The following is a 26,081-nucleotide window of genomic DNA, read 5'->3' on the forward strand; positions in this document are numbered from 1 at the left end:
TTTTCTTTAAAAACAAAAAACAAGGGCGCCTGGGTGGCTCAGTTGGTTAAGCGACTGCCTTCAGCTCACGTCATGATCCCAGGGTCCTGGGATTGAGTCCCGCATCGGGCTCCCTGCTCTGCAGGGAGCCTGCTTCTCCCTCTCCCACTCCCCTTGCTTGTGTTCCCTCTCTCGCTTTGTCTCTCTCTGTCAAATAAATAAATAAAATCTTAAAAAACAAAACAAAAAAACCTTTATTTTGCAATAAATTTTAACTTGTATAAAAATTCCAAAAATAGTGCAAATAATTCCTTTATACTTTTCACTTGGATTCCTCAACTGTTCACACTTTACCATTTTTGCCTTGTTATTCTGAATCATAGGAGAATATGTTGCAAACATGATGCCCCATTAACCCTAAGCAGTATGTGTTTCCGAAAAAAACAAGGACATTCTGCTGAAAAATCAAAGTACATCCTCCAATATCAATAAATCAGCATTGATACAGTACTATGATCTGATCCACAGACTCCATTTGAGTATTCCTGATTATTCCAACAACATCCTTTATAATCATCCTTTCTTTCCCAGTCCAGAATCCAATCCAGGGTATTTAGTTTCATGTTTCTATATCCACCTTGATGTTCCTAAGTTTTTCCTTGTCTTTTGTTACTTAACATTTTTGAAGAGTACAGACTTACTTTGTTGAATGACCTTCAGTTTGTGGTTGGCTGATACATCCTTAAGATTGCATTCAGGTTATGCATTCTTGTCAGGAATAACACAGAAGGGACACTGTGTTCTCAGCAGATCACATTGAGGGCATACTATGTCGATTAGTCCCATGGCTCATGATGTTGACTTATCATTTGGTTAAGATGATTCATTATTATTTTGTTAATAATTAATAAGTAACTAAAAAGACTTTGAGTGATTAATTTTAAATTAATTTAAAAGTATTGGAATCTATGCAAATACCCTGTTCCTCATCATATTTTCACCCACTAGTTTTAGTCTCCATTGATGACTCTTCTGACGTAATTATTACTGTGATAGCTGCCAAGTGCTCATTTTCTAACTTCTTAATTGCTGCCACATGTATTATTAATTGGTGTTCTGTTGCAAGATAGAATTTTTCCTTCTCCCAAGATTTATAGATGAGGCCCCAGTTAGGCCAGCAGTTTGGGTAAATTAGTGGTGAAGACTGTCTCTGGGTCTCATGGGTGTTCAGCAACTTGTTTATGAAGGTAACTAAGCTCTTTTTTGTCCCTAATTGGAGGTGTCATTTTCATTTCACATTAGAACTTTCTGGGGATTGACCCACCTGTGGGAATTTAGGTTATGCATTTAGAGGTCAGAGAAAGTCAGAGAAGACACATTGCAGAATGAGAGCTATTCAGAGACATGGCTTTTCTTTCAGTGAGTTTATCAGCGTCCATCAGGACCTAGTAATAGGGCAACAGTAATCACTTAGCAGTGACAAATAGCTCTGTAGTCCCAATGGCTTGAGATAAAAGAGTTTGGGTAAATACTTATTGCCAAAGTTTCCAACCAGCTGTGAGATTGGCCACAAACCTCTGTAATTTTACCGAGTTTGGAGGAGAGTAGCAGTTCCAGGGAAGAGTTTGACTTACCAACACATGGATTACTTCCAAACTTTTTTGTTCTAGTGATTCTTATTCAAATATGATGACTTATTTGGTGGTTTGGGACTATATTGGGACTATAACAGATGTTTATTGTCAATATCTAAAGAGGGCAATCAGGTATTAAGTATCTCTTTTTTTTGTAGTTGGTAGCTACAGGGACAGCAGTGCATCTTTCATGGGCCATAAAATGTCTCTTTGCTCTAAGACCTATATGACCCCCAAGATGATCATTTTGGTGGAGGCTTGGATTTTCTATTCATTCAAGATCCATTTGTACTTAGGTGGCATATGCAGAGTAATGTAAGAAGTTTTCTTAATGGGGGCACCTGGGTGGCTCAGTAAGCATCTGCCTTCGGCTCAGGTCATGATCCCAGGGTCCTGGGATCAAGTCCCGCATCGGGCTCCTTGCTCAGTGGGGAACCTGCTTCTCCCTCTACCCCTCCTCCCTGCTCATACTCTCTCTCTCTCTCTCTCTCAAATAAATAAAATCTTTAAAAAAAGGTTTTCTTAATGGATGCCATATTTTTAAAAAGTTTTTAAAATAGATATCACAGGGCACCTGGGTGGCTCAGTTGGTTAAGCGACTGCCTTCAGCTCAGGTCATGATCCCAGGGTCCTGGGATCGAGTCCCACATCGGGCTCCCTGCTCCACGGGAAGCCAGCTTCTCCCTCTCCCACTCCCCCTGCTTGTGTTCTCTCTCTCGCTTTGTCTCTCTCTGTCAAATAAATAAATAAAATCTTAAAAAAAAAATAGATATCACAGCAGGTCCTCAGTGGCTCAGTCAGTTGAGCAGCTGAGCAACTGAATCTTGGTTTTGGCTCAGGTCGTGGTGTCTGATTGGTAAAATGGTGCCACAAGTCAAGCTCCATGCTCAGCGGGGAGTATGCTTCCCCTCTCTCTCTGCTCCTCCCCCTATGTGCACATGCTCTCTCTCTCCTGCTCTTTCAAAATAAATAAATAAATCTTTAAAAAATTTTAAAATAGATACCACATTAAGAAATTATTGTTGAATTTGTTGAGGCATGATGATGGTTATAGTATATGTTTTTTAAAAATGCTCTTATTGTTTATTGAGGCACACTGAATTATCAAAGAAGAAATCACAAGGGAAATTAGAATATTTCAAACTGAATAATAATGAAAATACAACACATCTAAGTGGGTGGGATGAATGCAGTGATATGATGTCTTAGATTTGCTTTAAAATAAAATGGGAGTGAAGGAGGAAGAAAAAGGAGGAGGAGGGAGAGGAGGAGGAGAAGGAGGAGAAGATGATATAGCAAAAACCAGACTGGCTACAAGATGATAATTATTAAAATTGATTAATGCATGTCATAATAGTACTACAGATATTAAGGTGAAATAAAGATATTTTCAGATAACAGGAAACTGATAAAATTTGTTGTCAGAAGATGTGCAGTAAAGAAATGCTAAAAGACATTCTTCAGGCTAAGGAAATTGATACCAGATGGAAACTTGGATTTACAAGGAAATGGTAATGTGTGGAAAAACAAAATTTTAAAGTTATTTTAAAGATATATGACTGTTTAAAGCAAAACCATTGTATTATGGGGCTTATAAGTAGGTGCAGTATTGTGACAAAAGCATAAAGGATGGCAAGAACTATACCATTGCACTGTTCTTTAATTTTATATGAATATTCACTCTAAATAGACTATGAAATGCTAAGGGTGCATATTGCACTTTCTAGCAGCAACTTAATTGCATAATGCAAGAGGTATGCTTAAAAGCCAATAAAGGAATTGAAATGGAATACAAAAAATTCATTATCTTAAACCAAGTGGGAGAGGAAGAATAAATTTTCATAAAACAAATGGGAAAAACAAAAAACTGGTAACAAAATCAAGACCTGGATTCAACCATCATCAATAATTATATTAAATATAAGTGGACTAAACCCTCAAATAAAAGGCAGTGATGGTCAAATGAGCTTTAAAACAAAAACAAAAAACAAGATCTAACTGTATACTGACCACAAAGGATACATTGTAAATATAAAGACATCGATTGGTTAAAAGTATAAAAATAGGAGAAAATATACCATACAAATACTAAGCATATAAAAGTAGGATGGCAATATTAATATCAGACAAAATGGACTTCAAGACAAGGAACATTAACAGAAAGATAGAGAGGGACATTTTCTAAAGAGAAAAGGATCAATTCATCAAGAAGTCATAACAATTATACATATGTATGTACCAAATAATAGAGTTTCAAATTACATGAAACAAAACTGACTGAATTATAATAGAACAATTAAACAAAAAATCAGTAAGAATATAGAGCTGAGCAATCTTTTCAACCACCTTGACTTAATATTTACAGAAAACTAAACCCAACAACTTCCAAATATATGTTTTTTTATGAGCAAAATAATTTTTACCAAGATACATAATATCCTAGTCCAAAAAATAAGACTCAGTACATTTCAAAACTGTTAAAATCTAATTAAGAATAGTTTTTAACAACAATGCGATAAAATTTGAAGTTAAAAAATATAAAATATCTAGAAAATCCCCAGATATTTGGAAATTAACTCACTTATAAATAACCTGTGGCCAAAGAAGAAATCACAAAGGAAATTCGAATATTTCAAATTGAATGACAATGAAAATACAACACATCTAAATGGGTGGGATGCAGCTAAAGCACAGCTTAGAGGAAAATATATCATTTAATTTCTTGTATTAGAAAAGGGAAAAAGGGTTTAAAGTAATTATCTAAATTTCCACCTTAAATAACTAGAAAAAAATAGCAAATCACTTCCAAACTGAGTGGAAGGAAAGAAATGATAAGAGTGGAAATTAATAAACTAGAAAATGAATAGAGACCAGGCAAAAAAGAGAAAACACAAATTGCCAATATCAGGAATGAAAAAGGGAATATTGCTATCGATCCCATAAACATGAAAAAGATAAAAGAAAATCATCACAATTTTATACTAATAAGTTCAACAATTTAAATGGTTGCTTTGTAGATTTCTGAGTTGTTCTTAATCATTGTTTTGTAAATTCCACATACATGAATTGAGACAGTTTCACTGCTTCCATTCCAATATGTATATTTTTTACTTTTTTCCTGCTTTGTTGAAATGGCTGAGACCTCCAGTATCTGTTAAATTGAAGTGGTGAGAGTGAACATTCTTGCTTTGATCCTGATGTTAAGGGGAAGGAATTAATATTTCGCCACTAAGTGTGATGTGGCTACTATAGATTTTTATTCTAATTGCACCGGGAAGTCATAGGGTTTTACTTGCGTGAGTGACGTTATCTAATCTACATTTTTTAAAAAAACCACTTGGTCTGCTGTGTAGAGAATGGGCTCTGGGAAGAGGAGCAGAAGCAGGGAGACCATCGGGAGGGGCTGTTGCAGTTGTGCAGGGACGAGGTGGACATGCTTTGCCCAGAGTGACAGCAGTGGACGTGGAGAGGTGGTTGGATTTGGGGATACGTATTTGTAGAGCTGACAGGACTTGCTGATTTATTGAATTTGGGGTTAAAAAAGAAAACCCACACTTACAGCTTAAATAACTGTTTATTTCAGATTTTTTTCCTGTGGATTTTAGATATTTTTATTATTCATTTCCTCTTTAGAATGGATCAGTGAAAGTAGATACAGTATTTTAAAAAATCTAGCCCTATGTTATTTAGGATTTCATTTTTTTAATATAGTTAGAAGATTCTAGAAAGAACAAGGACCAATATTTATACTGGATTTTTTGTCGGTTTTAGACACTAGTGTTCTGAACTACATTTCTGTGTCTTTCTTTTTAGGTTTGTCCAAGACTGGTTTTCAGAAAGGACGCAAGTGGCCAAAGTGGATTTCTCTACAGTGTTACCACGCTTCATTTCTCTCTATATCTTTTCCTTTCTGAATCCAAAAGATTTGTGTGCATCTGCACAAGTCAGCTGGCCCTGGAAGTTTCTAACTGAACAGGTTTACTACTTGTCACTTCTCAGTAATAGGGCCCAGATACCACTGTATTCTGTCATGTGGCAATCGGGGTAGCTTCCTTCCCAATCTTTCTCTTTTAGCTGGGGTAATTTTTCTATTTACATTTGTGTACATATGGATATATTTAAGCTTAAGTCCACCATTTTACTATGTATTTTTTGTTTGTTCCACGTGTTTTGTTTTGTTTCTCTTTGTCTTTTGGAGTACTTAAGTGTTTTTTAGATTGTTAATTATAAATTATTTAGCAGTTCTCTCATGGCTATATTAGAAATTACAGCACTCATCCAGGCCTTTTTTTTTTTTTTTTTTTAACCACTTCTGAGATAATGCAAGGAGCTTAGGACCCTTTAACTCTATTTACTCCCCTCAATCCCCTCCCCACCCAGTTTCAATGCTGTTAAATATTTTAATTTCATACACACACACAAAATACACATTTAAATTTATATGTGTATATATATATGTATATATATACACCTCACAAGACTATTATTTGATATAGTTAATATTTACTTATAAGTAACCACATATTTACTTTTTCTGTTGCTCTTCATATCTTCCTGTATATCTGAGTTTCCATTTGGGCTCATTTTCCTTTTGAATTCTCTTGAATATTTCTTCTAGTGCAACTTGCTGCTGACAAATTCTCTTATTTTTGTCTGAAAATATCTTGATTTTACCTTTATACTTGAAGGATATTTTCACAGGGAATTTGAACGCTAGGTTGGCAATTAATTTTATAGAACATTGAAATTTTCCTGTTGTTCTCTGGCTTCCATAACCTTTTTTTTTTTTGAGAAGTAGGAAGTTTTATTGTTGTTCCTTTAATGGTAATATTTTTATTTTCTCTAGCTGCTTTTAGGATTCTTTTTTTTCTGTCTTGTCTTCTATTTTCCACAATTTTATTATGATGTACCCAGAAGTGTGTGTGTGTGTGTGTGTGTTTCTCCTGTTTTGAGTTTTTTGGTGATTTTTGAATCTGAGATTTAATGTCTATCAGTTTTGAAAAGTTCTCACAGTCTATTTCCTTATATATTGCTTCTGCCCCATTTTCGCTCTTTTTCTTGTGGGATTCCAGTACTTACATGTTAGACTGATTCACCATCTCCCACAAGTTTCATGTTCTCTTCTGTGTCTTTTCCATCATTTTGGCCTTCAGTGTTTCTGCCTGGATTTTGCTTCTAGCTTTTTGTTTACTAATTATCTCTTTAGCTGGATTCTAATTTGCTTTTAAACTGGTCCATTGAGTTTTAAATGTCAGTTATTATATTTTTCAGTTCTAGAATGTTGATTTGATTATTTTGCCAAAATTTCTCACCTAGATAATTAACTTCTTAGACATTAATTATAGGGTTGTTTGTTTTTTAGTTTCATGCCTAACAATTATAACGTATGGCTCTCCTGAGGGTCTCTCTCTACTTAATAATAAAAGACAAAAAGAGAAACAATTGTTATCCTTTTATGTGCCTGGTATTTTTGATTGAGTACCAGATATTGGATATAAAATTTTGATGCAATAATTTGAGCCTCTGGATGATGTTTCCTTCCTCCCGAGAGAATTTGCTTTTGCTTCTGGCATTTGGTTAGGCTAGGAATAGATCACTTAAATCCAATCAGAGAAGGAGAGATTTTAAAACTAGTTTCGGTCTTTGTGAGAGTTTGTCTAATTCCTGACCCTCACTGATAGCGATCTCAGAGGATGGCCTGGTGTGATTACTAGGGCTTTTCCCCTTAGTGGGCGCTGAATTTAAATTTGTTTCCTCTCTTCCTTGTGAGAATGCATAAAATTCTTTTTAGCTTCCATGTCATTCAGCTGTAACTTTCTGCTCTGCTTCTCAGCCTGAGCTTGACTTTGGAACTGTCAAATGCCTTGAAGTGAAAAGTCATGCCAGATATTGGCCTTCCCTCTTGGGTTTCCCTTCTCTCTGGGGTCATGGGCACATGAGCCCTTAGTGCATTGGTAGCTCTATATGCCTTCAAATAATTGTTTTATGGTATTTTGTCTAGAGGCTTAATTCAATTAAACCACATGAAATTTGCTGTTTCCATATATCAAAGCTGTTTGCATATTGGCAATATCACATGGTTCAACCAAAGGTGTTCCCAGTGGGAGGTTTGGTGTGAAACAAACGGATACACTGTTGCTAGTAGCAGAATTCTCAGAATCTAGGGTTAACCAAATGCTATGGGAGCACGTGTACAAAGATGGCTAATACATATATTCATATATAACATATATTGTCATCAAAGACTATTTTTGTATGGAGTGAGGTATGCTTCTTATTTGTTAGTGTCAAATTTAGATAACAAGTCAGCTGCACCAGAAATCCCAATGTAAAGAAAAATTATCTGCGTACCCGGAAACATTATTACTAGGAAATGGGCCTTAAAAATTTCTTGCAGTTTATATTTCTCATTTCTTTTTCTGTAGGACTGCTTATGGATGCCTAAATGCATTAGGTTCGGGTGGTTTCTGCCCTATACGCCAACAGATAATGAGTATGGTGCTTGGAAGCATCATTACATTGCTTGTGTGTCCAGCTTAGATTGGCTAATACCTAGGGAAGCCACTGCTATCTATGGGACCCTGAACGAACCCAAACCAGAAGATGAGGAGCTGCAGGAGAGACAAAGAGAAAAGTGCTTAAGAAAAATAATTTGGGAGAAAATTGCACTACGTAAGAGTGAGTATCATTTTAAAACGATATCTTACCCAACTATTGTAGAAACAAATGGATTTACATACAGATTCCCACAGAGGACGATAGCTAGGTCTTTCTGGAAGTGTGTGGGTGGCATGCTCTAAAGTATACTCCAGACAAGCTCTTCCCCTACCCCCTACTATGTTTCAGGTTAATGAATAAGAAAAAAAGATTTCAGATGAAATACAGAAAGTCAAGTATCAGTGCCTCCATTATTGCTCTGGTAAATCTCAGGTTTATGAGATGAAAAACAAACAAAGAGAGGTAACTATGAACACAGGCAAAAGCAAATAAGTAGGTTCAGGACAGAAGAACTGGGATTAGCAACAGAGGGGAGAAGTGAAACTGGGACTGGAAGCAGGAAGAATGGCATTAAAAGAAGAAAAGTGGGAAGGGAAGAGGGATAAGAGCCCCTCTCAGCGAAGCCTTCTGATTTGCACAGTGCACAACAGAACAAGTGATTTGAGTCCTGCCATCTTTTTTTCACTGACTCACCCTCTGTGAGATCATAACAAATGGGAGATTACTTGAAGCCAAGAAGAAGGGCAGAAATGGATGTGAAGCCTGTAAATCGATTAACTGGTTTCCACAAGAAAAGAGCTGCTTGTTCTCTGAGCTTTGTTTCCTGACCTGACATGACTGGTAACTTGGAACCCCAGTGCTGAGAGGATAAGAAATCCAAACAGAGTCTGTAAAAAGGGCTATAATTATTGCCATTTGGAATAGTGCCCTGGTACAGCTTTATTTTTGATGCCTTTGTCTACGTAGACTTGGCGGAGAGAAGCAAGAAGTAAACAACGTAGCCTGCTGCTGTTTGTTTTTCAGAGGAGTTATTCAAAGTTCGACCCCCTTGGGTGAGCGGAACATGCTGCTCTAGATCGTTAAAATCCAAACCCCAGCCACGTCTCTCCCAGGCTCTGAGGGATCGAGTGGGACTACATGAAGCTTTGGAGAAACAGCTTGTTTTGGCATCCTTAGAAGCTTTGCCCAAGCGGTAAGCAAACCTCCATCTCCTGAAGGCTCAAGACCATCCCATGATACCAAAAATTCATTCTAGAATAATTTAGCTAACACGCAGGGAGCTTGTATAATTAGCTGACTCATATCCTACGACATAGCAATAGAACTAACTCTTTAATCTTCCAGAGCAGTGGTCTTTGACATGTTTTCTGAAGAGGGAAATCTGTAACATTCAAATTTTACATTTCAAATATTCTCGGCCCTGCAAAGAGGCTGGGATGTAGTACATTTTCTATGCAAAGTTATTGAGCAAAAGTAACATTTTTTTTCAGAAATGTTTTTCATGGAGTAAGCATATCCAAATGGGAATATGGGGGTAAGGGTAAGAGAATGGAGGTATTATTTAGAAAGCTCTGAGGACCAGATGATCTAGGAAATTTTAAATCTCTCAGCTGTTCCTTTTTAAAATGTCATTTTGAACCCCTAAGTATGTCACTACATTCATTTTAAGTACCCAACAAAAGCTAAATAAGTTCCAGGAGACCTTTCTAGTACCCCATGGACAGAGGAGGAGAGACCCAGAGGCCAGCCCCAGCCCCACCTGACCCAGGAGCCCCATTTGCCGCTGTCCCCAAAAACTGCAGGGAGAGACTGAGGTCCAAAGGCCACGTGCCTTGTTCAGTATAACTGATGCCCAGACAACAGGTTGGTACTCAGTTATCAAAATCCAACTAATAGGAAATTTAAATTTCACTTATTTCCTTCTTTTCCCTATAGAAGCAATGTTTCTGGAAGCCATTCCTACCCTTTCTTATTGAAGAAAACTTGGCATGGAGTTCATAAAAATGATAACAGTTCTTCATATGCTTCCCAGCCCCACTTCTTATTAATATCATCTCGGATTCCTGCATGCGAGGTACGGAGTATGTTGGGAGGCCTGTCCTTTTCTGAATCGGGTTTTTTTTTTTTTTTTTTTCCATCTACATGAGAAGATGTATAGCAATCTTTTGACCACCATGTGTATGAAAATGATTTCTTTTCTAAAAGGAAAATGATCTAAGTGGAAATTTACATACCCAAAGCACTTTTAAAAATCAGAAGCAATAAAGATAACCATAAATCAAAATTACTTTTAAAAAAAGCATTAAAGGCTAAAACTCCAGTGAATCCTTATTGAACTGAACTTGTTGCACTTATCCCCAAAAAGAGCAAGGTGATTAGGATTATTTTAAAACCTCTTTGCCCAAGGAATTAAATACTATCATATAACCATCATTTCTCAAAAGAAAAATGTCAGAAATCCTATTTTGTGGGCTATTAAAGGAGGGTGTCATTAAATTATGTTCTTTCTATAATAAGTTATATAATTTTAATATAATAAGAAAAATAAAGGAAGCACAAAGAAGACATAGGAAACCTCTATTTTTATAGATATGTGTGTATATATGTATATATGACACACAAAGAGGGACATACGTAAAGGATGACATTCAGTAGGTTACAATCATTGGCCTACTTAGAAAGTTTTTTAAAAAATTCCTATTTGTAACAAAATGGTTGCTTTCAAGATATGAATTCAGTATTCTTTCTGGGCACCTAGAAATTGACTCTGATCATTTACAACTGGCCAGCTTCATGGATCCACATGAAAGCAAGATCAGAGTTTTGATCTCCATGTGGGCCCCAAATAGAGTCCCTAATGTTTAATAATGGGCATCAGGCTGGGCACAAAGGATAACCAGTGACAGAGTAGGGGTGAAAAATCTAGTTCAAAGTAAGTCTATTCTCCTATTTGTCTTCTTTACATAAGTCTATGCCATGATTACTTATTTTATTATGAATGTGATGGCTGTTTAAGCAAAAAGTAGAACATAACCATGTGGTAGTCCTCTGCTCAGTTTGAACTGTGACCTTCAGAAAGTGGCATGAGGTTTGGGAGAAAAAAAAAATCATCGACTTTAATGACTTTCCAACTTGTCTGCTGCTAATGAATTAACTTTATCACAATGAAAAGTCCATTTGGTTGCTGAGTTCAAAGCACATTTCATATTTACTTAAATGGCAAATATTTAATCAATCAATATTGATAATTCAGAAATTCATGATTAAGAGGAAAACTTTAAATCTATTTTAAAAGGCCATTGCAAAATCATATGATCTCAACTTGATTATTTTTTAAGAGTTGCATATATGTCTCTTCATGGGTATGTACAAAGATAAAAAGGCTGGAAGAAAATAATTTAACTTGTTAATAGTATTTATCTGTGCCGGAGTTAGAAGTGTACTTAATTTTCTCCTCTTATAATTAGAAAAGAAAATCATTGAAAAAGAAGCCAACGAATGATAAAGCTTATCTTCCTCTTTCTATAATTTCTGGAAAAAAGTGTTTAAAAATCACAGCAGATTACATACCCACTGTATTTATTTTATTAATAAATATTCTAAAATAATGGGCTTTGGTTTCATTTTCTAGATGGTGGTGGACAGCATTAAGACAGGTATCATTTCTGTGGTGTACGAACATAGCGGCTTAACCTTGGAGAGCCTGCTTTATCTCATAGAGAAGGCTCTGGATGGACAGAAGGTACAGAGTATGGGGATATTTAGTGATGGAGACAGCAGAGAAATCAATTTACTCCAAGGTAAGCCTGGAGATTGGAAACAACCAACTTTGCACCAATGTGGTGTTTGTCCACGTGTATGAATTTCAGAGCACTATTTAAGTTTCAATTTGCTAACAGAGTTGATATCCCAGCTCAAAGCAGTCATACAGGAGGAGTTCCCTCTTATTGAAGGGAGGGTCAGCCTTTTTGTTCTATTCAGGCCTTCAACTGATTGGGTGAGGCCCACCCACACTGGGAATAGTAATCTGCTTTATTCAGTCTGCCTGTTCAAACATTAATCTCATTTCCACTCTCACAGACACACCCAAAATGATGTTTGTCCAAATATCTGAGCACCCGTGGCCCAGTCAAGTTGACATGTAAAATTAACCAGCACACCATTAAACAAGAACTTTTGTTTTCCCTCTTATTCCAGCCCCTTCTACTTTCTGTTTTTATCAATTTGACTACTTTACATATCTTATATAAGTGAAATCATACAGTATTTAACTTTGTGGTTATTTCACTTAACATAATGTCATCAAGTTTCATCCACGTGGTAGCTTATGACAGGCTTTCCTTCACTTTTTAAGGCTGAATGATATTCCTTATATGTATAGACCACATTTTGTTTATCCTTTCATTTGCTGATGGCCATTTAGGTTGCTTCCACCTCTTGGCTATTGTGAATAGCACTGTTACGAACATGAGTGTGCAGATATCTCTTTGAGATTCTACTTTAAATTCCTTTGGATATATAGCCATACATGGGATTGCAGAATTACATGGTAATTTTATTTTTAATTTTTTGAGGAACCTCTATACTATTTTCCATGTGGCTGCACCATTTTATACTCCCACCAACAGTGCACAAGGGCTCCAATTTCTTCACATCCTCACCAACATTTGTTATATTCTGTGTTTTTGTTTGTTTTTAGTTGATAGTAACTATCTTAATGGGTTTAAGATGATATTCATTATGGCTCTGATTTGCGTTTGTCTACTGATTAGTGATGTTGAGCATTTTTCATATGCTTATTGGCTATTGGTATATCTTCTTTATATATATCTATTGAAGTCCTTTGCCCATTTTCTGATGGGTTTATTTGCTATTCTTTATTGAGTTGTAGGCATTCTTTATATAGTCTAGATATTAATCTTATCAGATATGATTTGCAAATATTTTCTCCCATTCTGTATGCTGCCTTTTACTCTGTTTATTATGTTCTTTCATGCACAAAAGTTTTTAAGTTTGATGAAAGTGTAGCAATTGTAATAGCAAAACCCAAGATCTATAAATTGGTGTGCACGAACAGCATTTTTTCATACTTCCAAATGGCTTATACCGCAAAGAAAAGGATGGGCTGATATCATTAACTTATTATGGGTCATCTTTTAAAAATGTCAATGGTTATCCTTCTCAGAGGGAAGGAGATGATGAACGTTTTAGAATTAAAGTTTCAGGGCGCCTGGGTGGCTCAGTTGGTTAAGTGACTGCCTTCGGCTCAGGTCATGATCCTGGAGTCCTGGGATCGAGTCCCACATCGGGCTCCCTGCTCAGCAGGGAGTCTGCTTCTCCCTCTGACCCCTCCTCCCTCTCATGCTCTCTGTCTCTCATTCTCTGTCTCGCAAATAAATAAAATCTAAAAAAAAAAAGTTTCAGTTCTATTCTTCTTTATACTATAACTTACATCTTTCCTTGTTATACCTAAAATAGAACGGTTTTAAGATTTACTAGCATGAAATCTTCCATCTCTGTGAGATGAGGGAAGAAAGGGAATAAGATGGTCAAGGATCCATCTGGCAGGGAACCCTTAAATGGCACAGTGGGTACCTGAATCCCCCATCAAACTACTACCTCTGTGGCCATGTTACCCGGGGACCTGTCCCAGCTGCTAACTCAGGAAATGAGCAGGGAGCCTGATGCTCTGCCGGGGCCAACTGCTCCATCTAGGGGAATCCCAAAAGGGCTGTACAAATGGAAAGCTTAGCTCCTGGCTGGGTTTGTCACTATTGCCCAACAAACTCAGATAAACTCATGGCAAGAGAAGCCAATCACTCATGAGACAAGGGTTTGGAAAAAAGAAAGGAAAAAATGTATTTTGGGTGCCAGTAGCCAGGGGAGCTAGCAGGCTCAAGCCTTCCCAACTGGCCTCTCCACCTGCAAGATGGACACTGGGGTTTTATAGAGACAAGTTCAGGGGGAATGTGCCAGGGAGCAGGCAGGGAGCACGTGATCATGAGTGGGGGGTCAGTATGTGTTCAGCCCAGGATCACAGACAGGGAAGCGGACATGTGGGTGTGGGGTGTGGTCTTCTAGGCATTCCATTATTATCAGGGCTTTTCTGGCCTGATTGGAATGTTCCAGTCATTGCAAAACATCTCATCAATGTCTCAAGAAAGTACAATAAGAAATACACATAATGTGTTTTAGTTGAAGCATGAGTTAAGCAGTCTTGTCTATTTCTGGTTTTAACTGTTGGGGTCTCTAGTTGAGCAAGAAGGCGTGTTAACAGCTAGAACTCAGCATGCTTGGAATAGTTTTGGTAAATTTTATCAACTAAAATAAACTACTTTTGATTTATCTTTGCCTTTTTTTTTTTTTTTTTGTCTTTTCTTATTGAGTTTGCCTATGCCTGGAACAAGTTGTGTTCCACATCTAATTTTATATATCCCCCAAAAGTAAAGCATAGCTACTCGTTGGGGTTTACATTTTTACATTTATGATTAATTACATGGTAGCTTTCCTCTAAATGATGGAGAGGTATCAATTACAAATTTATACTGTAGTGTAGTAGGTTTACCCCCTATAGAGTAGAAGTACCTGTTAGGGTTTTCTAACATCTCAGACTTTTTGTTCTGCAGATGAGAAAGATTTCCAAACTCTGCCTTTTTCCTTGTTTTCTTATTTATTTATTTATTTAAGAGGGGGGGAGAGAGAGAGAGAGAATCTTAAGCAGGCTCATGCCCATCACAGAGCCAGATGCAGGGCTGGATCTCATGACCCTGAGATCAAGACCTGAACGGAAATCAAGAGTTGAATGCTTAACTGACTGAGCCACCCAGGTGCCCCATGTCATATTCTTTTTAAAATCAGTAGTAACATAACAAAGTACCTGACAACTAAATTTTCCCTCTATGTAATTTTGGTGTTTCACCAAGAGCTTTTGCCTTAAAACCAACAACAAAATGAAATCTCTTCCTCCAGTCATCTGAAGAGGTCCTTCCATTCTGAATCTAGACTTCTCGATGGAAAGAAGTGAAATGTTGGGATGCTTGCCTGACTTTGTTTTCACTTCCTTACTGGGAGTTAAGAATTCAGAGTCTCCAGGACTCCTTTGGAAATGGGTCTGGACACATGCCAGATTCACGTGTCCATCATACAGAATTCCCAGGAAGTGAGAGTTTCAGTGATGGTTACCATCTTCTGGAGTCATTCAGAACAGAAGACTGAATTATTACTGTGCAACTTGGTGGCAAAAATCCCAGGACTTGGCCGGCCATCTACCCCGAGCCCTGCTGTGAGCCTGGTAATGCACACGGCTGCACAGTGGAGGCAGAGAGACAAGGTCCTAAATCTAGGTGCGCAGTGTCCAATAAATCCAGAACGTGAAGGAGAGTGTGGCCATGTTGACGTCCTTTTGTGGCCTTGATATGGCCCAGTGCTGGAGCAGGGGCGTCCTCCAGATCGGGAGTCTTACGAGCAGACACTGGCTTTTTGAAATATGGTTACATTTTCACAGAGTGCTTCGAGTTTCTGTTCATGATAATGTTACAAGCTAATATGACATTTTGAGTTCTTCCTCAGGTTACAAAATTGGTACTAAAAATTTATTGAGGCCTGAAGTGAGAGACTTCTGGGAGAAACTAGGAAGCTTTGTGGCCCCTGAAGAAGAAGGGGGTCACGTGGACCTCTTTGTACCCCTTGGAGCATCAGGTCAGTTTGGAAAGGCAGTGGTCATGCCTACCTCAGTGATATTTTGTGAATATTTGAAATGATTCAGTCACACTTTACTCTTTCTCCCTTTTCCCTAACACCTCACATACTCATGTATTTAGGGGGAAAAGAGCTGGCGTTAGTGGTCCGTGTAACCTGTCCCTGCAGAATAAGGTCACTAGTGACATGAGCCAGCCACGGATATTATTTGTAGCTCTTCTGGAAAACACAGTAAAACCAGCCACCGCAATACAGGGGAAAATGCCTGAAACCATCATCAGTTGGTCTGAGAAAAGCCTCCCTGCTGTGTTCTGAACCTGGAAGGAATGAGCATGAACTTGGTGACCAGGGACCTTGGGCTTGAATCCCACTCATGCCACTTGAGCTGTGTGGCTTTAGGCAAGTTTGTGGACCTCTGTTTCCGCATATGAAAGTTAGGATGATAGTACCTTACCTTACAGGACTTGTATCAAAGTAATGTAAATACTTATAATAAATACACTTATAAAAATACTCATGATAAAAATAAATGATATAAATACTTAAATAATATTTGAATATTAAAAACAGACAAAGTGCTTGGTAAAGAGGAGACTGGTTGCTGATCCCGGAGGTTACTGATACAATTTTAAGTGCCCATCTGTCTAGTATCAGTCACTATAATTCAAAGTTGATTTCAGTACTTGAAGAGAAACTCTAGAAACATTAAGACAAATTCACTTTTTAGACATCTGTTAAAAGCTCTGCATTCATGGTTTTTTTTTTTTTTTTTAATGCCAAGCAGAGGAAGGCAGAGGGAGTATAAAATTAAATTTTCTCAGTTTCTTTTTCCCATCCCTTAGGGAACTGTGAGTTTTAAAGTTCGTTCTAATCCTCGGATTTCACTGAGCTATGCACACAGGCCAAGTATGCCTCTGGCAGGCTTCAACCAGGGGAAAGGGAAAAACAGAAGTATGGGAAGTGGTTTAAAAGAAAACAAATTACAGAATATCGTAAAAAAAATTTTTTTTTACAGTTATGACAATTATGTAATCTTAACTATAGAAAATATGCATAGAAAAATCTAAGAAGAAATATAACACAATTAACAGCATCTATCTCCAGATGTGTTTTTCAGATTTCCTACTTTTGAAATTAGAATATGGATGGTGTGATTCCTTCGTTTAAATCCTGTGTGTGTATGGGGGAGGGTGGCAGTGTATAGAAAAGAGTTTGGAAGGATGTATACCAAGGTGTAAACAACAGTTGGATAAGTGACTTTTCTTTCCTTTTATCTTTTTTCCTTTTATCTCTTATATGTCCCTATTTTCTGTAATGAACTAGTATTACTTTTATAATGAGAGCAAAGCAATTTTTTTTTTAAGATTTCATTTTTTTAAGTAATCTCTACACCCAACGAGGGGCTCAAACTTACAACCCTGAGATCAAGAGTCAAATGCTCCACCAACTGAGCCAGCCAGGCGCCCCACAAAGCAAATTTTTTAACTGGAGTAGAAGAAAAAGAAAGGATTTGGGAAAGTAAGGCGTTGAAAGGGATCTAGAATAAGGGGAAAAAAACAATAGATTTGGTGACATAAAAACTGTCTCAAGTGAAACTTGATGGCACTCAACAGTAGGTTTCTCACCACCATTTTGGCCCCCAAATCATCCCCAAACTCCTCATCAAATGCAATTTCCACCTGGAGAAGCCGTCAAGACCCTGATTCAGACGAAAGGCCCCAGCTTCTCAGTCCAAAAATCTCTTTTCTGCCACCTCAGGCCTCACTCGGGAGCTTGTCATCCCCAGTAGCTGTATGGTCTCTGAGCTTGATCTCCAGCATTTTTCTGAGTACCACTTCCAAAACATGCACCTAATATTCCAAACACCATGCTCCAAATACTCCTATTCTATCAGCTCTTTGCCTCAAGACACTCCCACTTTTCCACTCTCTGTCACCCTGCCTTCATCCTCGGTTCCTTCTTTGTTAAACTTGGATTTAATGGTTCGTTATTATCATTACTCTCTTGCAAAGAATCTGAATTCTCGGGCTAAATGTCAGCACTCCGTAAACACCATCACCTGCATTCTCTATGCCTGTCTGCACTGAAGCAGCTGTGTTGAAAACAGTACTATGGCTTTTCTTATTCATCTAACCTGACTTTGCTGCCCTAAGTATCAAATGGGGCTGTGGCACTGACAAGCAATCCTACCACCTTCCCTTGGAAAATTCCTTTCCCACTCCCTGAGATGACTCTATCATCCCTTCTCTTCCTTCCTCCATCTTTCAAGAACCTCTCTCTCAGCTGTTGACCTCACCTTTTACTCCCCAAACTTCCCTCCCACCACCAAATCCACCACCTACCCCACCTCGTACCTTTATTCTCTGTCTTCCCTTCTGTCACGGTGGAAGAAGCAGCTCTGCTCAAATCAGAGATCAAGCATCCCACCGCCTTTCACCTCCTCACGACCACATTCCCACGCTCAGTTCTCTCCGACAGCCTCACCCCTCCCTCTTTATTGGGTCATTCCTATCAAATCAGGAACACATGTAGTACCAGCTCCTGTGCTAAAAAAGAGACCATAAGTTGCCCTCACCTGTAGACACTCAACCTAGATACACCTATGTACTGACTATACCGTGGTTCTCAAATGTTAGTATGTATCTGAGTCACCTAGAAGGCATATTAAAGTACTCACTGCGGGGTCTCGTCCTAGCATTTCTTACTCACTAGGTCTGGCGTGTGGGCTGAGAATTTTCATTTCTAACAAGTTCCCAGGTGTTACCGCTGCTGCTCAGCAGGGGTCCGCTCCAGATTCTCTCTCTCTCCCCCCCTCAGCCCCTCCCCCTGCTCACTCACATTCTCTTTCTAAATAATAAAATAAATAAAATTTAAAAATTTCTGAAGCAGCTTTATCAAGGTGTAAATGACGTAAAATAAACTGTACATATTTAAAGCGTGCACCTGGATAAATTTTGACATAGGTATACATACCCTGTGAAACCATAAAATAATCAAGATAATGAACATATTCACCACCCCCAAAATGTTCCTCATGCCACTCTGCAATTTTTTCCTCCTGCTTCTCCCCATCCCCATCCTGAATTAACTGCTGATCTCCTTTCTTTCACAATGCATTAGTTAGTATTTTATAGAATTTTCTATAAATGGAATCATACACGGCTTGCATTCTTTTTTGTCAGGCTTCTTTCACTCAGAAGAATTACTTTAGATCCACCCGTTTGATGCTTGTATCAATGGCTCATTGTTTTTTTATTGCTGGGAATTATTGCACTGTATGTATATACCACAGTTTGTTTATTCAGTCACTTGTTGATAGATATTGGAGTTCTTTCCAGTTCCCGGGTCTTAACCTAGAAAGCTGCTATGAACCTATGTGTGAACATATGCTTTTATTTCTCTTGGATAAATACCTAGGAGTGGAATGCCTGGGTCATATGATAGGTGTTAACTTTTTAAACACTGGCGAAACTGTTTTCCGGAGTGGTTGTACAATTTTACATTTCCACTAGCAATGTATGAGAACTCTAGTTGCGCAGTACCCCCATATTGGGTACGTGGTCTTCTTAATGTTAGCCGTGCGAGTGGGTGTGCATTAGTATCTCATTGTGGTTTTAATTTGCATTTTCCTCATGACTGATGATGCTGAACATCTTTTCATGCACTTACTTGCCATTCATTGGTCTTCCTTGGTGCAGTGTCTGTTTGAATCTTTTGCTCACGTTTAAAATTAGGTTGTTTCTTTTCTTATTGAGAACTCTTTATGTATTCTAGAAAAGTGATTTACAAATATTTTCTCCCAGTCTGTGACTTATCTTTTCCTTCCCTGAACAGTCCCTTTTGAGATGAAGTTCTTAATTTTTGTGAAGTCAAATTTATCTATTTTTTTTCTTTTATAGGTTATACCTTCAGTGTCATATCTGAACACTATCTGACTAAAGTTCACAAGATTTTCTTTATTTTAGAAATAAAGAATTTCTTCTAAATTATTTACAGTTTTGACTTTTAGATTTCTGATCCATTGATTTATTTGTTTGTTTTATATAGTTTTAAAAGTATGGGTTGAAGTTTCATGTTTTTTTAAGGTATGGATATCTAATTTTTCCAGCACCATTCCTTGTAAAGATTATCTTTTCACAGTGTGTTCCATTTGCATCTTTGTTGAAATCAATTGACTACATATATGTAGGTATATCTGTGGACTCTATTTGATTTCATTGATCCATTCCAATTAAAAGATTAGACCCCCAGTAAATGAGAGACATCCCAACCTTTCAACCACCGCCATCTTGTTCCAACCAATTTGGAGTAATTGTTTATTCTTAGACCACAAAGAATTAAAATACATAATCCAATATATTAGTTTCATTCACACTAATTCCTTCTATATGCTGAATCCAATCTTTATGCTGTGTCACTGAAGAAGGGGTGAAATTAATACCACACTAAATTTTGACCATCGTATTTAACAGTTTCAACAGTTCTACATCTGTCCTTTTACAATGAGACTTCTCCTTTGAGTCAGACTAGTTTAGAAAATATATTAGATTTTTCTCTGTCTTTGGCCTGAGTATTCCAACTTTGAAAATAAACACCAGGTCAACCTTCCTGCCCTGTCTCTCCACCCTGTTGTTTAGTCCTCATTAACTAAATGTTTGGACTTCAGCACTTAGAGGTGAGCTAGAAAGTGCTTACGGACTGTTCCATGAGGGATTTGAATCGAAGATGAGAAATGCTAGGGACCTTTCTTGGCCAGCTTAGCGCTCCTAAGCGGTACTTAACTGTTCCAAGGCAAAACCTGTGAGTAAACTAATGAAAGTATTTTTGACTCTGCAGAGGCAGGAATGGAAGTTCTTTCCCAGTTGTCTCAACTAACTGGCACGTTCTTTACTGCCCCCACTGGAATTGCAACTGGCTCTTACCAACACAGTAAGTGTATATGGGGGCTGACCACAGTGCCCAGGAACATCCTCAACTCCGGGGTCACCAAAAGGCAAAGCCCAGCTAATAATACTGGTTCTGGCCCATGTCGATGACTGTCTTCCATTCCCTCTCGAAAGGAATGCTGTCACTACCCAAACTATGTCATTTTCCATGGTCCAGTGCCCTTTCAAGTGCTTAGAAAGGGATTATTTATTACAAATATTTGCTTCAAACCATCATGTACACAAACTCTGTTGAAAACATCATTTTTAATAGTTAAAGATGTATAGTTGCTGATCTAGAGAAATAACAAGTACCAAGAATAATTCTTCTTAGTGAGACAGAATCAATATGGGTTCCTTTGGAAATAAGAATTGCAGCTATAAAGAGATGGTGAAGGGGATTGCTCAGGTTCCAATTCAACTGCATTATCTGAGAGGAAAAACAAAGATAAAATATACACCTGAAAGGAAAGTTTCATTTAGATACTGAAGCTGCAGATATTAAATGCAAATGTAACACTGGCTGACCAACAAGAGTACCACAGTGCTCTGCTAAAGTAACAAGAACCATTTTCCCCTTTAAAACTCCCTGGCCTCCTATTACACGGGGTTTGGGGCCATGTAGAAACCATATAAAACATGACGTCTCTAATCCCAAATGCCAAGGGACTTTCAAGCCTGCGGAGAACTGGCATGATTGGAAACCTGTAAGGGAAAAGACTCCATGTATCTACAAAAAAGCACGTTGACCTGCTAGATTTTTGTAGCAGAAGTCACTTGTTAATTTAAGTTCTATAGCTACATTACCAAGTGATAGAAAGCACACTGGGCTTTGTGCAGATAGGATGGCAGCCTTGCAGCAGGGAGCAGGGTGCAAACACTGTTCTTTATGGGGCGGCTCTTCTTCCTTTTCTCCTCCTGTGTCTCCTCTTCCTTCTGTTCATCTTCCTTTTCCCTCTCTTCTTCTTAGTTTTCTTCTAGAAAAGCATGTTATAAAGAGTTGCACATGTTTATCAATAAAAATGAGGGGAGGGGAATCAAATAAGGCTATCTATCCATTGAGGACAGAAAATCAGATTTAACATGCCCCAGCATCATTCAGTAATTGACTTTCAAGGAGAGAACATCCTTAAGCACCCCTACAGTCATGTAGAGATATTTAGAGAGAGAGAGCAGCTTGACGTGATGTAAGGAAGCCACAGGGTTGGCTAGCCCAAGATGACTTTGGATGACATGGTGGGGAGACCAGGCAGAGTGGGGTTTTCTTGTATGTTCATTTTAGGATGTAAAGAAAAAGCAGCACATTCTTGCCTACTCTGCTTCCTGATATACAAATCCAGCAGCTATTTAATTTTGATTTCAAATGTAACATGTCAACCTTATCTGTCAAAGAAGAGATAGGCATTTGAAATTATTCATTGTGTCCTTAAGCTTCTAATTTTACCTTTGAAAGCAGCTAATGGGTGTTTCTCTTAGTCTTCTAATGAGAAAGGAGAATAAGTCTGCTGTAAATACAGCTAAGTTTTTGTTGTACCATAAATAAGAATTCTTCATCTGAGCTCCAGTCCACAATAATAAAAGGAGAAAATCATGTCAGTTCTTAGTGATTGGCTGGGAAGACCGTGGGAAAGGGCTCCCTGTTCCATCTACTTCAGTGAGTCAAAGCTGCAGATGTGGTCCAGTTTCACGGATTGTCTGGAAGACACCTTGAAATCAGTAAGGAAACAGTTAAGTCCTCTCTTCAAGGAGTTGCAAAAGAACATCAGTGCCAGGATAATAGGTAAGAACTCTTGATGCTTCTGTTGTAGGTTCATTATGAAGGTCCTTCCCTATCTAGGGTGAATACAAGGTCAGGAACGGCTCAAGCAAAAGCGGGCTTCTATACCTGTTCAGTAAAACTTTCTTTCCTTTGTTTTCCATATCTCCTTTCAAATGTAAGGACTATCCACTGACAAAAAATATATTCATCTTCAAAATGCTGAAGCTATTCCTTTTAAATAGTAGTGTTTTACTAATCCTATGCCCGTCAGTGGTTTACCTAGACAAAACTCACTGAGTGTTTGCTAAGCCAGAGGGCTCTGCCCTTCTTCCCACCACAATTTGGTCTAAAAGTTAAGCTCCTCTTAGACATAACACCCATTACTTAAGTTGTTCTACGATTGTGTTCTATGTATTTTCTAGATAAAATATTCAATTTGGTGGTGGGCTCTGCAGACCTCTGCTGAGCCTCTTGGACATCACTGAATTTATCATTCCATTTGCACTCCCTACTCATGACTAATCTATCACAATAGAGTCTTGGAAGCCATTTTCTGTGGCAACCAGATCTTCCCCTAAATCAGTCCATTCTTTAAAATGAAATTGTTTGTTTGTTTTGTTTATTTATCATCTGGGTAAATGACCACCACCCCCATCTTTAACTACCTATTCAATTTATCCCTAACGCTTCCCATCTGACTAAAATACCCTCGCAATCAAGTCATTATTTAGTTATGTCTTACTTCCTTCTTCCCTCCCTACCCTGCTTCTTATTAAGGTCCCAGACAATTACTGTCTACACAAGAGCAATAGCACATAAGTATGCATGTAGATATTTTATGTCAATGTATGTCCTACATCACTTTACATAAATGTCTCCAAAACAGGGAGCTGTCTTCTTGGTTTTATGTACTATCTGCTTGACCACATTTAGTAGATGTTCAACCAATATTTTAAAAAGGTTATAAGGCTATAAACAGGGAGAAATTATTTCTCGTTTTTTTTCATAGATATTAAGGACCAAAGAGAAAAGTAGAAAAATTAGCTTTTTCAAGAAAGAAGTATTTTTGATGATATTTGTAAGAAATGAGAAGTTAGATGGAATAAAATTATTTGCATATAAATGCACATTGTTCAAAATATTAAAAATATAAAAAGATGTCTGTAATTATGGTTGTATGTTGTTTGCTGTAAACTAAGTCTTGAACTCAAAAATACAGGGGTGTGAGGAGGAAGTTTTGGTGGGAATGAGAATCTAAAATTTAAACTTATAAGGTTTATTTTCACCTGTTTTCTCCTTATTGTCCAATTTATAGATTCTATTTAATATCAGCTTCACCAGGGCGGGTACTTTTTAATATGCTTTACATTTAGTTACGCTTGCTCAATTTATATTTTATCATGGTGGATAATCCCCATGGCATAATAGAATTTTAATTTTTATGCTTCACATTTTTTAATCCACTAAAAAGCAACTGTGAGGAATGAGTTGTTTTCTTCTTGCTCACATCTCTTACATCAATTAATTACAAGGCATATGGCCTTATGTACTTACAGGGCAGCTTACTTTTGACCACACGAGTATGGCTAGCATTCTGAATAACCGAGAAATTGCACAAGCTCTGGCAGATGGATTGATGGAACTTACAAAAGATAATTCTGTGAGTGTTTCTTTGAAGAAAGCAAACTTTAAAAACCTAACACTTTACGTTTTTAGTTTGCACTGATTTTTTTTTTAACCAGTTTATCCCTTGGGAGACACAATTCCTCTGAGAATTACATCAGGTTGTAAAAACAGCCACTGAGAGATTCTGGGCCCAAGATGTATTAGGTACACAAAATAGACAAATATAAGGGCACCTGGGCGGCTCAGTCGCTTAAGTATCTGCCTTCAGCTCAGGTTATGATCCCAGGGTCCTGGGATGGAGCCCCGCATGGGCAGCCGGGAGCCTGCTTCTCCCTCTCTCTCTCTCTCAAATAAATAAATAAATAAATAAATAAATATATATATATATGTATATATATATAAAAAATCTTTTTTAAAAAATAGACAAATGGGAAAATTTTCTAGGTTATTTAAAACGTATTTACATTGTGCGCTGTTTTCCGTCTTGTGATTAATTTCAGTCAGAAGTGACTTCCTTAAACAACATATTAGTGGCTTTATGTTTCACATAAACATTACTCAACAGTTTAAACAATTAATAGTATGATAGGAAAACCAAGAAAGCATGAAACCAGAAAATGATGAAGGGCAAAAAAGGCTAGTTGAGAGAGGAAGGGAAAGAGAACACAAAAAAACACAAATAAGCAAATCAATAAGTTAGTTGGGGACAGGCATGGGGGAAGCATGTAGAAGCATTTTTTTCAGAAACCAATCTTGGCTACTCTCCCAGAAAAGTCAGTCGACGCATCAGGAAATAGTGAGGAGAGACAGTATACGGGACCCCGTATGGCAAGGCTCTAGGACCATGAACTCTGCAGCTCTGTTCCGGGGAAGTGGAGAACAGGATAGGAATAGGGATGATAGTAACATACCTGATGCTACATAAGGTCTTTAGTTCTCCACGGAAAGATTCTCAATCCTTCTCTTCCACTGTAGTGATTCTACCTTGTGGATGAATTTAACATCATCTTTGTACATGTCCTTTATCTACCAGGGGTCTGCTCTGGTTTCAAGTTGGCTGCCTGGGTGAGCAGCAGGCATCTCCAGAGTTAGCTGAGCACAGGGCGGAGTCTGAGAAGCTGCAGTTGGCCATGATTTGTCTTCTCTGAAGACCCAGCTCCTCACTGTTCTAGCTACCCATCGTCAGCCCAGGGAGTAAAATGAACAGGGATGTTCACAGGGATGACCCGAGGTCTTGAAAGGTCCTGCACTGTCTCCTGAAAGACCAAAGAATTACTAAACGTGTTTGGTGTAGGTTCAGTGTACTTACTCCCAACCGAATTATTTTAAAATGATCTTGTATGATGTAATTTCGCTGGTGCTCAAACCTCTAGCCTGAGAGGGAACCAAATGTGGGGGTGTCCTAGGCTGTTCTGTGCAGTCATCCTGCTGCAAGGCCTCTCCCATGCTTCTATCCCCCCAGAGAAAGCAGGCTCCCTCATGTCCCCGTTCCTCATCTGGCCTCGAGACTGACGTGGGCAACTTTGGGACACTTTGGTTCTGAAGATCTTGAGACCTTCCCCACAAGACCTTGGCATCCTAATTGGATTGTGACAATAAGAGAACAGGGATTAACTACAAAGTCCCGTTTACAGACTTTAATTGAATAATACTTACTTAGTTTTCTAGACTTTTAATTAGGTAGAAAGAAGAAAACGCTACTAAAAATATATTCTCTCTTCTGCTGCACCTGTATTGACCTGTTTTCCAGGTGAATGTTTTAACTGGAAATTCTTTTGTCTTTTGGTTTGGGGGGGTGGGTTTTTTTTAGGACAGACCTCTGGAGTTTTTGTCAGATTTTCTGCTGAAGAAATGTGGTAAAGGGAGCAAGGATTTTGAAGACAACGTTATTCTGACAAAACGTGATCCAAAGGCCGCACTCGGTTTACCTCCGCAGGTAAAGTGATAGGGGCAGTTTTATGC

At 38.0% G+C, this 26,081-nt stretch overlaps 1 protein-coding gene across 1 annotated transcript in view; it reads left to right on the forward strand.

The window, feature by feature from the left end:
- The window catches only part of ECT2L (epithelial cell transforming 2 like), a 72,966-nt gene that overhangs the window by 22,526 nt on the left and 24,359 nt on the right, over nucleotides 1–26,081 (forward strand). Inside the window, exons 4-12 of the mRNA XM_045865626.3 lie at nucleotides 5,427–5,589; nucleotides 8,039–8,291; nucleotides 9,135–9,303; nucleotides 10,047–10,185; nucleotides 11,743–11,911; nucleotides 15,681–15,809; nucleotides 20,646–20,738; nucleotides 22,332–22,514; nucleotides 24,050–24,153. Of these exons, the coding sequence (XP_045721582.1) occupies nucleotides 5,427–5,589; nucleotides 8,039–8,291; nucleotides 9,135–9,303; nucleotides 10,047–10,185; nucleotides 11,743–11,911; nucleotides 15,681–15,809; nucleotides 20,646–20,738; nucleotides 22,332–22,514; nucleotides 24,050–24,153 (1,402 nt within the window). The remainder of the gene's footprint in view (nucleotides 1–5,426; nucleotides 5,590–8,038; nucleotides 8,292–9,134; nucleotides 9,304–10,046; nucleotides 10,186–11,742; nucleotides 11,912–15,680; nucleotides 15,810–20,645; nucleotides 20,739–22,331; nucleotides 22,515–24,049; nucleotides 24,154–26,081) is intronic.

The sequence above is a fragment of the Mirounga angustirostris genome, unplaced genomic scaffold (genome assembly GCF_029215605.1).
Source record: "Mirounga angustirostris isolate CCGP_5_RB_7025 unplaced genomic scaffold, mMirAng1.0.hap1 SCAF_8, whole genome shotgun sequence".
Lineage (NCBI taxonomy): Eukaryota > Metazoa > Chordata > Mammalia > Carnivora > Phocidae > Mirounga > Mirounga angustirostris.